Here is a 17010-nt window from a genome sequence, read left to right on the forward strand (position 1 = left end):
TGAGCTTGTAACTGGTAAACCACAGCCTAAAGGAGTAGTGGGGAGATGACAAAGGGGGAAACATTAACAGCAAGACCCTAATCTGAAGTGTAATATGTCTTACAAATGTTTAAACTGTTGTATGTAAAAGAAAGTTTAATAAGATAAAAAAAGGAATGTCATCTATATCGCAAATGCAGAGCTTTCCTCATGCAAAACCTACAAGTATGGAAATGAAAAGGTGCAGTTAAATGACCAGTGTGTAACATTTATGGGGATCTATTGGCAGAAATGGAATATGATATTAATAAGTATGTTTTCTTTAGGGAACAATCACCTGATAATAAGAATCATTGCGTTCTCGTTACCTTAGAATGAGCCGTTTATATCTACATAGGGAGCGGGTCCTCTTCACATCGGAAGCGATAACATTACTCGCTCCCGTTGCCGCCACTCTCTCTCTCTTGCTTCACCACTCACTTCCCACGTACACACACACACACACACACTCTTCGCACTGGTTCCGCTCCAAACGACTCTAGAGAGGGCCATTCGCTCTTCAACACGCTTGACACACAGGAGAGGCTTCAGTTGATTGCAATCTGCCAGACAACATCGCCAGATCCTACACACGACCTTGGACCATTCTTCTACACTAGCTCCGGTTCACAACAATCATCTATTTGAACTATATCACCTCAACCCCACATTTCGCATTTGGTTTGATGAAGGCATTACCTGTATCGGGGACCTTTACAACAACAAGGTTTTCTTGTCTTTTGCTGAACTATCACTGAAATTTGGCCTGCCTTATAGCCACCTCTTCCGTTCCTTTCAGATTAGACACTTGCAGTCTCACCTCTACTATTTATAATTTAATATAAATCCTGGTGTCTTTGTGAATCTTAAAAGAACATGGGAGAATGACTTGGGAACAGGACTGTCTGATGCTATTTGTGCAAGGTATGGCGTTCTGCAATGCAAGATCCTTCGCTGAGCTCATTACACAAATACTAGGTTGGCCAAAATATTTTCAAACGTAAGTTATAAATGTAAACAAACGCCTGCCAATCTTATTCATATGCTGTGGGCCTGTCCCAGGTTAACTGACTATTGGAAAACTTCTCAAAATATATTGCATATTCCCGTAGATCCTAACCCCCTGCAGCTATAATTGGAATCCCAGTGGTGGACAACTTTTCCATAGTCATGCCTTATTCCCCTCAAATCAAAACACGTCTTCCCTCCTAGCCATAGTAGGTGGATTGCTGAGGTTTTGTACTCCATCAAACTTGAGAAAATCAGATTCTCTTTAAAACGCTCCCAAAAAAAACTTTTGGTGAGACCTGGGGACTATGTTTTGATAACGCAGACACACTGACTGTTCTGCACGATGAGAATATAGCTGACTGGATGGGATATTAGAGGTCAGCAAGAGGGGAGGATGGGAGGAGGGTATGACGGGAGGGGAGGGTGACGTGTTGTTATGGGGAAATTGGGTTAAAAGAAATTATAAACTGCCTATGTCAGATGTTGACATTTATTTTTCTGTTTGTACACAGAATGGATAAAGAGATTTTAAAAACCCACACACCAGATCTGTTTTAGATTGTTTTTTTAGCAAACTCACTGAGTGCATTTTAACTTCCTCTTTCTCAATCATACAGTCTGTCTCTCCCCAAGTTAAAAAAGCAGAGAAGACTTCCTCCCAGAGTGCATTTCAGCGCTCTGCACTCGGGGATCATGTGCTATTTTTGTCCATATTTTGTCAACTCGGTATCAAAACGCCCACGCACAGTCCTATGACTTCATCGTGACTGTAGCTGACCACCCCGCCCACCGAGACATCAATGCTGAAAGAGACAGAGACAGAGACAGGGAGAACAGACATGTTTTTGCCGTTCCATAGCCAGGGGACGTGTCTGATACAGTCCCTGCTGCCACTTTTCGACATCTGCTTTTTAATTTCTGTAGAACATGATGTCCTCACATTTGGGTCCAAATGCCATTTATAATTATTTTGAAATGCTTCACTGTGTTTTAGTAAATGGCATTGACTAGCTCAAAAGTGCCAGCCCACTTTAAAACTGGCACCCCTGGTGTTCTATACCTCAAAAATGTCTCAACTCTGTTCTCACAGACTGTGAGAACAGAGTTGAGACATTTTTGAGCTATTCTATTTGCTTTAGTTAGGAATATGAACGCTTGCCAATAAAGCATTCAAGTTCTGGGATAAATTAGTCTCTTGGCCCTCTGACGTTCCTGAGAATCACTGATTAATCTGCTGGTCAGCATGAGATGTGGATGTCAGCAGAGAATTGTGTTGATTAATGTCGGGAAATCTGCACAGAGTTTTTTTTGGGGGGGGGGGGGGGGGGGGGGAGGATTCCAGAAACTGTCATTGCTCTGCTTTTCCAGGCGTAACATCACTCAGTGGAGACTGCTTTGTATGTTATTTCTTTAATAGGGAATAATTGCAACACTATTCACTAGTAACTTCCTGCTGAAGCTGAAAAGGTTATTTTGGAAACTAGAAAATGTCATCTCATTATTGGGTATTACCAGAGGAAGCCATATCCCATGTTGTGTACACAGAGGCCAAACACAAATGCAAAAACCTTATCAGTTACCCAAATTAGTAATACTAGTGCAGTGCCTGTTCAGAACGTGCATTTGCATAATACGGGTGTGGTTGCATACATTGGGCTATATTTAAGTCTCCAAGACTTTTTAAGTCGTTTGAAATCAGACATTTAGAAATTTGTAGCCTTTTAAAGGGACTATTTGTAACTTTCAGAAATGCTTGTTAACAGCGACACCTGTGGCCGTTAAGTCAACGAAAGTCAGCGTCGGGCTCACACTTGCTCGCTCTAAATAGACATGAACGAGCATCGCTCAAAACAGTGAGGCGACACACGTCAGCTAAAACCACAATAACACTCTATATTTCAGCTGCTTGGCAGTAATGTTAGCTGACCAGATGAAGGTCTCTCCACGAATCACTGCTGATCCTAGTGTTGGCTTTTCCTGCTTCAGCCCCACTGAAGCAGGAAAAGCAGATCGGTGCCGGGGCTGAAGCAGGAAGAGAAACGTTATCACTGTGCCCGCAGGGAGACACCGGCACCCTGTCGGAGGCAATAACATTACTCGCTGCGGAGCCCCGTCACTTCACAAGACACGGGAAACCTCTATTGGTCTGGAGGAGCTGCAGCATTTATTTCTGCACAAACGTCCACTGTACATTCACTAGATATCCTCAGAGCTACTAACTCTTCTGCAGTGTGGAGTGAGCGCGCATGAACGTGAGGTGGAGCGAGAACGCGTGCATTGTGTCTGTGAAGGCAAGCAGGCAGAGCGGTCTGAACAGCGTAGCCACGAGCGAGCGCGCATATGCGAGCACGCATGAGATCCCGACCCTGTAGATTTATACCTGTAAAAAGTTACAAACAGTCCCTTAAAAGCTAATATTTTACTTTAATCATAGTACCACTGCAATGATAACATTACTATTATCATTTGGGGAAATACCATCTTTCCATGATACCTAATGACACTGCTTCTCCCAGGAAAATGCAAAACATGTTAGAAGGATAATTCAGGTCCTGTAGGGGTTACCCAAGAGAACAAGAGGGATGGAAATATCACACGCTTTTAACCTGAGCCATCATAGTTTCCCTCTTTACTGTCTTAAATAAGTTTTAAAGATATTACTTATTTTCTGGAAAGTGTGGCAGTGAGTTCATAGTCCCATGTTATTAAGGGGCCATGTGAGAGATGTGATCAGGATTGTTTTTCCCTTCATACATTATGACTTACAAGAGTGAGATGAAGTTAACTTCCTTACTTATTAAATAAGCTGCTATTGTTCTGCATCGTATCAATAAGTCATTGTTTTCATAAAGAAGTCTTTATCACTCTAGCGGCCGTGCTGTGAATTCGTCACTAATCAGGAATGTTGTTGGAATGGGTTGCTTTGACCCAGACGAGGACAGTCCCCTAGACACTCTTCTCTCCGCTGTTATTACTAAAGGAGGGAAATATTTCCTTTTGCCATTGAAGCCCTTTTTCATGGATTAGTGCCAGAATACCAGGCATGCCGCCATAGTTTAGTCGAGGCTGTGAATGGGGAATGACAGGAAAGCATTGACTACGTGTTTGCGGTATAGCTTATTTGAGAGGTCGCTCCACATTCCCTACATAGCTGCTTCACCCCAATAAGAGGGAATAACGGAGACATTACTTTACTTTCAATATGGCTAAATAGCAAAAGAAGAGCAAAAAGGCATTTTTTATGATGGGAAAACAAACAAGCAAACTTTATTTTATATGTAATATGTATTTTGCTACCTCTTGCTATTAACAATAACAACTAGCAGAAATCAAATCCCTCACTTTCATTTCAGTTGCAGTATGGTCTTCTTAACAACCATGATTCCAACCCTTTAATTGCAATAATATCCTTGAGATCATTCATAATTAATAGTAATACACAATACAAAACATACATGTTTTTATAGTACTACTCACTCATACTATGCATCAATATTTGCTGATCGCTCTAATGTCTAATCAGGGGCGATTTTAGACTCTTTTTAGGGGTGCTCAAGTACACCTAAATTTCATCTCAGCACCCCTAAAAAATAATTATCAAACCCTCTGAGACCGCCGACAATACTGTCTTTAAGAGGCTGTAGTGGACTCAGTCTTAACAGTACAACGAAGATATATTGGTATCATATGAAACTAGAAAACCAAAGGAATTGGTACTAACCATGTCATACCAGCTCCAAAGTTAGGCTAAACTTTGGCGAGGGAAAACTGGCATGGCGATTTTCAAAGGGGTCCCTTGACCTCTGACCTCAAGATATGTGACTGAAAATGGGTTCTATGGGTACCCACGAGTCTCCCATTTACAGACATGCCCACTTTATGATAATCGCATGCAGTTTTATGCGTGCAGTATAAATGTGTTATTTTTGCCTGTTATACAAATATTTTGTTTGAATATTTCTGCATACTGGGCTCCCTAAACAGTCTTGGAATTGCATAAATTGGGTATCTCTGTAAAGCTGAGACTTGTGTGGAACCTAATAAGTCCCCCTGTACACATGGCACATTCTCATTGGGGACTGAGCCGCCCTAAAGGTCTGATCTAAGAATCGCCCGTGTGTAATGATTTTCCTAGATGCAAAGTACTGAGGTCCTGGAAAGTTTGTTCACTGGAAAAACATCCTCTGCACTTCGTCTCCAGGCCAGAGGTTATCAGCCATCTGTGTGGAAATGCAAAGCAATGCAGGTTTTCCTTTCAAACAAAGACTTCACCAAGCAAGCTCACTGACTAGCTCCTATAATCTGGTAAAGTGTGCTTATCATTAAATTGCCTGACGAAGATGGAGGTTGGATCTTAAATAATGCAGCCTGTTCTGTACATTTTGTTTAAAAGGGAAATCACTGGTAAAGATAACATTGGTAGTGAATTTCAACAAAGCTGTTCATCAATAGAGCAGTACGCCTTATGACCACTTAGACTCTGAAAAAAGACCATACAAAAATTGACAAATGGATAATATTGACAGCATTGTTAACAGAATTAAAGTACATGTGTTCACAATGGTTTTAAAAATCAAATCTTTGCATCATATTGGCCCCCAAAACCTGACAGAAATGTTTAGGTGGGCTTCACCACCAGCACAATAGTCTGTGAGGAGTTTCTGGAAATCCCTGCACCCAAAAAAGGCTGCGTTCAAGAGCAGCCTCTATAGTATTAAGGTGCCGTAGGGAACCAGCTGGACAGGCCGACAAGAGAACAAACTGGTCTAGACGCTTTCAAATGTAAGCTTTGCAGTTTACTTTGCTGACTGCTACTGTTTGATATGTTTCATGGTTTGTTATTAATATGTACCCAGGACTTCTTGTGAAGGAGTATTGATACTGGGTGGATTATACTGGTGGGACTTGCATTGCTCAATGAGAGAGAGGTCAGCAAGCCTGACACACAATTGTTCACCCTTGAACTGCCAAACTGCCACTTCTCCCTGTCGAACCAGCTGTTACATGAATGGTACTGCCTCTCTGTTGTCAGAGACATATGACGCAGGTGCCTTGTAAACCCAACTTGCAAAGATGCCTCCCCATCTTGATAAGATGCAATCGGCACACCCCGATGCAGCTGCTAGATCACAGAATAGTGCATTACCACTGTGACCTGTAAGCATGACACAAATACATGCACAAACATTAAAGGACCAGTGCGTAGGATTTACCTGACTTTTCCTCTAGCAGCATCAGCAGGTCAAAGTTTTCAGTTATCTGGTGAAATATTTCCACATCTCCTGGATGGATTGGCACAAATTGTTCTATGCAAACATGAAGCAATTTCTTAAGGTTGCTTATTCACTTGCCTTGCAAGCAATTTTCGTAGTGGCCAAACAGCGATACTAGAACTTCCGTGTCCGTCACGGGATGCCATTGGGCCCAGAAAGACTTTTTCAGGTGATTATACACTAATGAAAACAGTTGTGAATATTATATTCCATTTTTTGCCAATAAATCCCCCTAAATTGTACACAATGGACTTTTAAGAAAACACAGTTCAAATAAAGAAATTATACAAATACAGAAACATAACATGAAAGCATTAATAGATCTGTGTTCCAAATGCAGATCTGTGTATACACATACTTGTGTGGGCCAGCACGAGCATGTTCGCTGGGATGTTTGCAGGCTCAGGCAACTATACCTAAATGATTTTCATGTCCTGAGATGAACCGCTCAGGCAGCTCTATTCCTGCCAGGATCAACACAACTTTAAACCCAAACATCTACATCCTGAACAACTCGATTAATAGGCCTGTAACTTGTTGGAAGCAGTAGACAGCATGTCAGGAAGCGCTGCCTTTGAGGATCATTCTGGGCATCAATAAACTTTGTTTTACATTCTCTGCCAAAAGATTAGCAGCATAAAAGTTCCCAAACAGCAGTGATAAGGAGACATAGTCGCTGCAAAAAGGGGCACAGATCACCAATAGAATGTAAACCAAGACAAAGTGGGTTATGTTGTGGTGTTTCAATGGGGAAAGTCCTGCTTAGTATGCCTTTTAGGAAAACAAATCTTATCCACAGAGTTCATCTGACACTGATGGGCCCTTACAAAAAAGAAGTGTACTTTATTTTATGACGTATACTTATATATATATTCCCAAGCATACTTTATGTAATAAGTATATGAATCTCAATGTAGTAGTAGTAGTGTACTATTTCATTACTTCTAGGGACTAAATTGGCCCACTTTGTAGTTTATAAAAGTATACTTTTAAGTGTACTTTAATTGTAAGAGTAGTAAACTTTGATTACACAACTAGTTTAACTAGTTCTATTAACTATACTGTAAGTGAATTTATACACTGTTGACTAGTTATATACTTGTAGCCCATTTTTTAGTTTATGAAAGTACACTTTACACTAGTTTAATAGTTTTTACTGCAAGTATACTTGTAAGTTTTCTTAAGTGAACTTATAGTACTTAGCCAAATATACTTAGACTTTTCTATATACTTTTCAGTATAAGCCAAGTAAACTTAAGTATAATTTTGTTATGAATATCTCTGATAAGTACATAAAATGTAATCTGAAAGAATACTCTCTTATTTTAAGTTTAAAAGAAGTACAGTAATAGCATACTTGAATAAACTTTTTTGTAAGGGAGTGTATATTCTAAAATATGTAACCTTTAAATCTGTGAATATGACTGCAATTTTGTGATATGTCTTAATATTTAGATCAAATTTACAAGTGTGTATATAACATAAATATACAACATATAATGCCATTCTTATAAAATTACATTTATTTATTTATTTGTATGTATATTACACAGAGCAATATTGACAGATTGCAATGCATAATCCCAATTTATAATATCATCATTCTGGTGCCGTGAAGCCATTTGGAGCATTTGTTTCAGGCTGTAGTTCACGTTTTCACTCTCCAAATGAACAAAGCATGGCCTGGATGCCGGTACTTTTCCACAAGGACAATAATATCATTACTTTCCTCTTGCAAAGAGGGGGGGAGGGAGTCGGGTGGGAGTTAGTGGAGGAGAAAGCAAAGCGTGTGTTGTATCTTGCAGAAATTATGTAAAATGACACCAACGCAGGAGAGCTGAGCTCCTGGCCGGCAGTTTTACTAATACAATCAGAGGGGGAACACATGCACAGGTTATTGTGCAATGGTAACGTATCCATGAGATGAGTGCTATTAGCTGAGAGCTATCCACCTGCACAACTTAAATAAGAAGTGTAAGTATTTAGGTCAGAGTTTGAGGATCCTATGACTTTTCCTCTACAAGCAGTTGACACTTTTGCCTTTTACTGAAATATCTCAACAACTATTTCATTGATTAACATGACAATTGGTACAGATATCCATGGTGCCCTGAGAATGAACACTGGTGACTTTTGTGATTACCTGACTTTTCCTCTAGCAACCTCAGCAGGTCAAAGTTTCAGTTATCTGGTGAAATATTTCCACATTTTCTGGATGGATTGGCACAAATTGTTCTATGCAAACAAGTAGCAATTTCTTAAGGTTACTTATTCACTTGCTTTGGCCAAGGCAACTGCTGTGTCGGGAAAAGTATTTCTCAATTTGTTCCCAGCTGCACACTCCAAAGGGGAAGTGTGCATTTTAACTTGCTGCAATGGGAGTCACAGGACATCAGTCGCATGGCATTTCACAGTCTCTACAGTAACAACAGTGTTGGTTGTGTCACTCTTAAAAACAGTGTATTCTTCAACACATTACTTAACCATATACATCATTATAATATTGCTTAGTTTTGCATTTTGGCCTCTGTGCTTCTAATCCTTTTAATCCTGTAAAGTTACATATGTGTAAGGTTTGGTCGACTGAGGAACGTATGAGTTTAACTGGTAAGAAGTAGAGATTTATAGTCCTATAAACTCATCCTGGCTTTTTGATTGGCTGAATCTTGTGTAAAGAAGCCTGGAATCATCTCATGCTTTCAGCTCTGAGCAGATAATAATAAGGTCATGGTGGGGTTTATGTAACCCTGGTCAACAATAACAGAAAAAGCCTCAAAATATATAGGAAACACTGAATGGGAAGGAGTTGTAATAAGATAAGTGTCAATACCAAAATAACCAGGAGATAAATTGCGAAGATTAGTCCACAACTAATCAAATAATTTTGTAGTTTCATTAAAAACGGATGCTCGGTCTTCTTATTACTTGGAGCCAACTGATAATCACATGATCAATAATGTTTCTTGTGTTGTAATATTCTTTAGTCAACAAGTCACCTGACTTGCACTGCACTTTATTTCAAATGGATGTTCATATTGAGCAAAACTGTCTTTATGTCAGCCAGTGTTTCAAGAAAGTATATTTCTTTCTGTCACAACATATAGAACGAGTATTCATTTGTGTCTTTGTCTCCACAGAAACTTTATTATCAGTCTCCAAAAATAAAAAAAAATAACAACCTATATTCGATCAGAAAGAAAGAAACCCTTTTTAAAGCTCCTTCCCGTACAGAAATCATCACTTGCAGTATCAATCATTTATGGCAATGACATTTTAGACTGAGCTCATTCAACAATGTCGTCAAATTCACAAATACATTCGAACACAAATATTTTTTTCTTTATTTTGTTTTTGTCACATGGCTTTAAACAAATGTGGTATTCACTGCACACAATTTTCAGGATGATTGCATACTAAGACACATTTGGTAAGAGGTTTATAAAAGATGCACTTGAAACATGATTAAATGCACTGCAGTGCACTAAAGGTACATTGATACACATTGAATTATATCATACACAATGTTAACATAATGCAACAGACTCAACACACTTTTCAATGATTTGAAACATATAATACGCATAAAATATAAATTGATACAGAATTACAAACATTGGTAGTGCATAAAAAGTATATAAAGCATTTCTACAAAATAGCAATGCAGCACCTGTTGTAAATGGAATCAATTAAAATGAGTACCACATTATATTAAGTTTGACTATGTCTTCAATCAAGATGACATTTTTCTTTCTTTTTGTTTTTTTAAAAAGGACAACAATTTCTAATGTTGTGCTTCGTCTCTTCATTTCCTGTGCTGCAAAACACGTACATATTCCATTTAACACAATACCTCCAGTAGGCTAAATCTAACCACATCATGTTCATAACAGCAGCAGAGAAGCAATGCTTCTTCGCACTTAACTTGTTTTAGAAACTTCATAATGGTCTCTTTAAAAAAGAGAGTTGGATATCATTTCTATGTATTCTCTCCATCAAAACAAAATGGATATTTATAAGGTCCTTTGCTAATAACCTTGAAATGATAGTCAAGGGCACAATAAAAAAAATACACAGTAATCACATACTTGAAGTTCAACTGAAATAATACCGTAATAATACAGTGTTCAGCGGCAGAAAACTTAGTTTTTTGACTTACTAGACATGTGTATGCTACACAGCAACTAAGCCTACATTAACTGTCAACAAGATTAGAAACAAAATCACAGAATACATCTATTTTTCACCAAAGACAAGTGCATATGTCAAATAAGGCAAATATTAAATTCACCAAGAGTACAATAATTAAAAAAACAGTACATATTGTGAATGCAGGATTAACAACAAACGCTATACAAAATGGACATGTGCCAAATAAGTTTCTTAGTCATTAAGGATTACAATTGTTTTCATGTGGCAAAGCTTTAATCATTTAAAAATATGATTAGAGTCATGTTAGATCGTTGTTAGAGAGCTACAAAAGACAACTGTAAATATTACAGATAGAGCTTCTCAAATCTTTGAAAATTCAACCGTTTGCTTGTAACAGCCGGCAATCTTCCACATTACTTCCACCTTAATAAAAACGCTCACGCCAGTCCACATTAGTTCGGTGCAGAGTTCAACTACAGTGAGAAATAAACATACATGAAGACGTCCACGCAGCAGATGACTACCAGACCCACGCGGAGGAGAATTTTAACTCTAGGTGGCTCGTACAGCATCTCTGCAATGACTGTTGCGTCCTCCCGTGCTACTTTTTGGTCAGTGGGCTGTGCTTCCTCCTTGCATCCACAAAACCACTCCAGTAAACGCCTACACCTGCTAGTCTCCCCATCAACATTGTGGCTGTCCTCTCTGATCATTTCCATCCTTCCACCAACAAATCCGTCTGCAGGGGTGGTGGCAGGGGATGTTTCCGTACTAGGTGTTGCTGAGTCATTGTCAGTGGACGGGACCAGGAGTTCGACATCCACCTCTTCTAAAAGCCTCTCATTTCTCACATCTGGGGGCACTTCTTCTTGGAATTTTCTGTCGGCTCTACAAAGGCTATTTTCAGTGTGCCTGTGCGTTTTCTTTCCATCCTTTGGGCGAACCGGTACAATGTTGCGGAGCCCCCAGAATGTGGTGGTGCGAACATGCTCCTCATCTGGCGGAGAGGTGCAGAGGCTGACCACCACCGCCACCAACCCTGAAATCCAGAACAGCCCAGTGGCAATATACATGAAGTGAACATTAACGATGAAGGCGGGCCTGTCATCTGGCTGGTCACAGCGAGGCTGGCGGTAGATAAAAGCTAGGATCAGTCGCAGGGTACCGAGTATGAACCCTGTCATGCCTCCCCAAAATGCACCTGTCTCATTGCACCGTTTCCAGAACACGCCTAACAGGAAGAGGGCAGCAATTGGTGGAGTGAGGTAGCCAGCAACTTCTTGGATGTAGAGGTACGTCTGTCCACCTTGCATTTCAACAATAACGGGGACCCAGGCGATGCTGATTACCACCATGACCACAACAAACACACGGCCTACAATCAGCAGCTCTCGCTGAGACGCCTCCTTTCGAGCAGTTTTGTAGATGTCCAGTGTGAAGATGGTGCTCGCACTGTTGAAGATCGAGTCTAGGTCACTCATCAGGGCAGCGATCATGACTGCCATCATCAAACCCCTGAGTCCCACCGGCATCACCGCCATGACCAGGCGCGGGTAGGCGAGGTTCGAGCAGCCGGCCTGAGAACCGCACACAGACATGCAGTGCTCCGGACTAATGCAGGCAATCTCGTCCGCAAACAGGATGCGGGAGATCATTCCTGGGATGACTATTAGAAACATGGGCAGGATCTTGAGAAATCCAGCCATGAGCGTTGAGCCCTTGGCGTGAGCGATGTTCTTTGCTGCTAGTACTCTCTGAACAATGACCTGGTCTGCACACCAGTACCAAATAGATGCAGGGGTCTGGCCAAGAAGGAAGCCCGGCCATGGGACGTCTTCATCCAGGGGACCTCGAAGGACATGCAGCGAGTTTGCTTTAGGCTCAATGCGGCAGGAAGGAGAATAGGTGAAGTTTCCAGTGGCCATTATAGCAGTAACGTTGGGAACTGCCTGCATGTACTTCGTTCTGACACCCTCCATCCCACCAACTTTGATCAGGCTGAGGATGGTTAAGGTTAGGGCTCCACCAATCATCAACACTGCCTGAAGCGTATCCGTGTAGAGTACTGCCGTCAAACCACCAGTGACAGTGAGCAGTGCAGTCATACTGATGAGCAGGACGATGGACACATAAAGGTTCCACCCCAGGGACTCCTGAATGAAGAGAGCTCCAGCAAATAGGTCCACAGACAACTTGGTGAAAATGTAAAGTAACACAGACAAGAGAGCAAAGTAAAACTTTAGCCTCTTGCCACCGAAGCGTTTCGACAGGTACTCGGGCATGGTGTAGACTCCCGAGTGTATGTACACAGGGATAAACACCCAGCCGAGCAGCTGCAGAAGTAGAAGTGCATTAAATTCCCACGCTCCAACAGCATAGCCACTTGCTGCTCCTGACCCAGCCAGGCCTATGAAATGTTCACTTCCAATGTTGCTGACGAAGAGTGACGCGCCGATCACTACCCACGTCATGGAGCGTCCAGCCAGGAAGTAGCCGCTCACCGTGCTGCGATTGGCTTTCCACATGGCAAAAAACCCAATGGCTAGCACCAGGACAAAATACAGTGCTACCACACCTATGTCCACTGCTTCCATTGCAGAAGCCATTTTTACAGATCACTTTAAAAAAATCTCTCTTGGAAGTAAAGCACACAGTTATAAAAATCCTTATTAAAAAAAAAGGAACACTAACAGTCAAATTTATGGATTTAACTGTTTAAAAATGAGCAATGGAAATGCTTTGCTGTCTGGATGGAAGCTGTAGTATCCACCGTCAGGTCGAATTCACTAGGTGTGCTTCGATGGGGGTTATCCACCGGCACTGAGGTTGTTCTAGTTTTAGAGGAGGATGTTGTAGGCCTCTGGTCTAGAAAAGCCAAGAGTTAACATTCCTGCAAGACAGCAAAGACAAAGGAAAACACCTCATTAATAGAGTTGTAATTTGAGAAGGGGAAAAACACCAAACACAAATGCTCGAACGTATACAGCCTCTCTGAAAACAGGATAGAAACACAAAGGGAGGTCTAAAAATGACTAGAGTCAAACTGAACATTATATTACAATCCATAACATAAAATGATCAAAATCACTAATGGAAGAAATGGTAAAATATGGCAGTGGCATGACATGAAGATTGCTGATTTTACTAAATTTGATTAATTCAGTTTTTGCAAATGCAGTTTTTGCAATGCAGCAGTTTTCCAAGTGGGTTGAGCCTGCCTATGACTTTCCTCCTTAATTTTTCTAACACATAGAACTCAAGGCTGCAAAAACGTCAAAGAAAGCTTAATAACATTATATAAGAAATCAACAAGAGACGAGAAGGGACCAAAACATGTATGCAGTTCCTACATTACCTAATATTTGGCCTGACTTACATCATCTTCAAAATCTTGCAATTCTTTAAGATAACAAACATGCCTACATGTAGGTAAGCATTTTGGAAAATGCTAAAGACAGACAAAACTGTGCATTTTATGGTTTAAACCAGGAATAAATAAAGAGTAGAGGAATGCACCAGGAAACAACAGGACATCACTTAAACACACAAAATTAGGACCGATTCAAAATGTAATTTTCTACATTACAATAATCCATGCACACACCTAAATAAATCTATTACATTGGCATCACCAGATCTAAAGCCTAGTCCAGAATTGAAAACAAACAAGTACCCTCAGCCTAGAAGTGAAACCACCACGTTACAGTTAGTTGTATGCTATATAGTTCAGATTCATGTTCATCAAATTAAATCCATATGTCAGCAAAAATGTATGATGTGTGTGTTTGTTTGTGTGTGTGTGTGAGCACATCTGTTTTGTGTCAATCTCACACACATATACATAAACACACACACACACACATTTGGATGTCTGGCCTCTCTTGAGGTTTCAGCCTTCCATGCATGGTACAAAATATCCCCACGCGTCATCACAGGCTTTATGCCATCTCTCTCAGTGAAAAGAGGTCTTTGTTTTCATCTTACCATCTCATCATCAAGGGGCTGCACTCCATGTGTTCACTATAAACTGTCCAGGAGACTCTGGCTCTGAAATACAGCAATGTCATTCAATTTATTTAATATTTGCAAAGTTATATAATGTGGGATACAAACATAATATTTATTTATTATGATATATTTTCTCCACTTTATCTTGCCATCAGACAGCCCTTTCTGGGGGGAACTGAACTGAAAGTGAAACTAATTATCCATGCTCTCTTCAGAGCCATATAGATAAGTTTCCCCTTAACTTCCTTTCGGTAAATATTCTAAATATAGAGTACACTTAAACTGATACTGACTTTGTTAGGTGGGCCTTTCTTTTAGGTGGCTAAAACATGTTTTAGTGCTGCCCTCACCCACAGCAGTACATTGCTTTGCCCCCATGCTGGTACTCCTGTCTGCTTCTCCAAACTGGGGGCGTGCTGACGCCATCTACTGTGGATAAGTACCTCATTCAACCCCATTTCAAAACACCCAAACTATCCCTACCGAGAGTATTACATCGAATTTACCCGGTAGAACTTGGGTAAGAAAGATTTAAGCTGGATATTGGTTTTAAGTGTGATTGCTGTGGACTTGAAAAAGAGAGTATTTCCCATCTATTTTATATCTGTATAAAAATACAAGAATATTCTGGATTTCTACAAACTTAAGATGAATGTTGAAAACATTATGTTTGACGTAATGCTACATTTTAGTCAAGATAAGATTGAAATAGAATACTGTATATCATACAATTATTTTTTTTTTTATTATTTCATATTCATAAGAAAAAATGGTCAAGCCAACTTTCCTGCACTTTATTAACGATTTCAAATAATATAGCACCATCTTACCAAATTTTAAAAACAAAAAGGCATTAAGATTTTTAAATTATGAAATTAATAATAGATGATGTATATAACATAAACACGCATTATGAAATGTATATGTAATTTTTATATATACATATAATTTATATATATATATGTAATTTATATATATATATGTAATTTATATATATATATATATGTAATTTATATATATATTATATATGTATATATATATATATATATATATATATATATATATATACATATATATATATATATATATATTGTAATTTTTTTGTCTTGTTTTTTTTTCCAATTGTCTATGTATCTGTTTGCACCTCTGTTAATAAGCATGTGTTCAATAAAGACAGCATTAAAAAAATAAAAAAAATCTCGCGAGAGTTCCGCAACGTGTGCGTTATCTTATAGACACATAAATATGGGTCATGTGTCTCAGTCAGTGGAGACAATTAACACATAATATAAGCTAGTCAATGGCAAATGAACGGGTCATTACCGAAAACACAGCTTTGCAGCCTTAACACTAACATATGACAGTATATTAAGTCAGATAGGATCGTGTAGTCGTTACAAACAGCTCCTTTGTTTAAACACAGATCCATACCAGAGACGTACCTTGTTGAGCTTTGTGTTAGCATGCGTGCGTAAAGATGCTGAAACGCCCATGCACGCCCCAGAGAGAGAGGACAGATGTGCATGAAGAAGCTGCTTCCTGGTTTACCACGCAGTGCTCCTTGTCTATTGTGTTATTTTGATGGTAGCAGTCCGCTTTCTTCTCTCTCTGTTGCTTTTTTTCGTTTTTATAGGACCTGCAATGCCCGCCACAGACTCATTCTGCCACTCCTCTTACCGTCAATTCACGCCCAGCACCAGTGTCCTTCCACCGGTCTCCACGCGTGGAACACACCCACATGAGGCGTTTGGGTGCAAAAAAATGCCAACTGGGGAATTGCTCCAGTTAATTATCCTACATACCTACATGTTTACATCAATTCAAATTGAGTACATGTAAACAAGCTGTTATGGTTTAGATTCAGAATCAGAATGGTGTCTATTGCCAGGTGTAAGAGGTATACACTAGGAATTTGCTTTGGTTTTGTGGGTGCAAGTAAGCAGTATAATAAAAGAATAGATAAAAACGTTAGAATAAAATAAGAATAAAAAAATTAAATTTCTACCAATATACAAAATAAACTATAAACAAAAATAAACATGATATAAACAGATAGTGCAAATTGCCGGTGTGCAAACAATCAGGTATCAGAGGGAGAGAGAGGGATACAGTAAGGGGGTAGTATTGAGAGATAGATATTGAGAGAGTTACTAAATAATAAGAGTTTGTGCAATAATCTGGCAAAACTGTCATCTCATCAATATACATATTGTATATTTATATTTTATATTGTATTATCTTTTATATTTTTTTATATTTATATTGCACTCTCTTTTTATATTTTTTATATTTATATTGCACGATCTCTTTTTTATTAGATTATCTTTTATATTTTTTATATTTATATTGCACTCTCTTTTTTTATTGTATTATTGTTTATATTTTTTTATATTTATATTGCACTATCTCTTTTTTATTGTATTATCTTTTATATTTTTTATATTTATATTGCACTAAATCACAGAAGCCTAGTTTCTAATCAGATTTTATTGTTGTAATCTTGAGCAATAATAGTTGCAGATTTTTCAAATGTTCTTTATTTTGACTTAAA

At 39.2% G+C, this 17010-nt stretch overlaps 2 protein-coding genes across 4 annotated transcripts in view; one reads left to right on the top strand and one right to left on the bottom strand.

The window, feature by feature from the left end:
• Positions 1-17010, top strand: part of dop1b (DOP1 leucine zipper like protein B) — a 70304-nt gene that overhangs the window by 13172 nt on the left and 40122 nt on the right. The gene's annotated exons all lie outside the window — the stretch shown is intronic.
• slc5a3b (solute carrier family 5 member 3b) lies at positions 9423-16142 on the bottom strand. 2 transcript variants are annotated; one of them, XM_037790983.1, is made up of 2 exons: positions 15902-16142; positions 9423-13341 (listed from the first exon to the last, which is right to left on the bottom strand). In XM_037790983.1, the coding sequence occupies exon 2, from the start codon at positions 13055-13057 to the stop codon at positions 10925-10927; it is 2133 nt and encodes a 710-aa protein (XP_037646911.1). In that variant the 5' UTR covers positions 13058-13341; positions 15902-16142; the 3' UTR covers positions 9423-10924. The 2 variants fall into 2 exon arrangements, with proteins under 2 accessions (XP_037646911.1, XP_037646912.1); XM_037790984.1 differs by having other exon boundaries at positions 15891-16142.

The sequence above is a fragment of the Sebastes umbrosus genome, chromosome 13 (genome assembly GCF_015220745.1).
Source record: "Sebastes umbrosus isolate fSebUmb1 chromosome 13, fSebUmb1.pri, whole genome shotgun sequence".
NCBI lineage: Eukaryota > Metazoa > Chordata > Actinopteri > Perciformes > Sebastidae > Sebastes > Sebastes umbrosus.

Coding starts and splice junctions, on each gene's coding strand:
- slc5a3b (XM_037790983.1), bottom strand. CDS start 13,057: ATGGCTTCTGCAATGGAAGCAGTGGACATAGGTGTGGTAGCACTGTAT.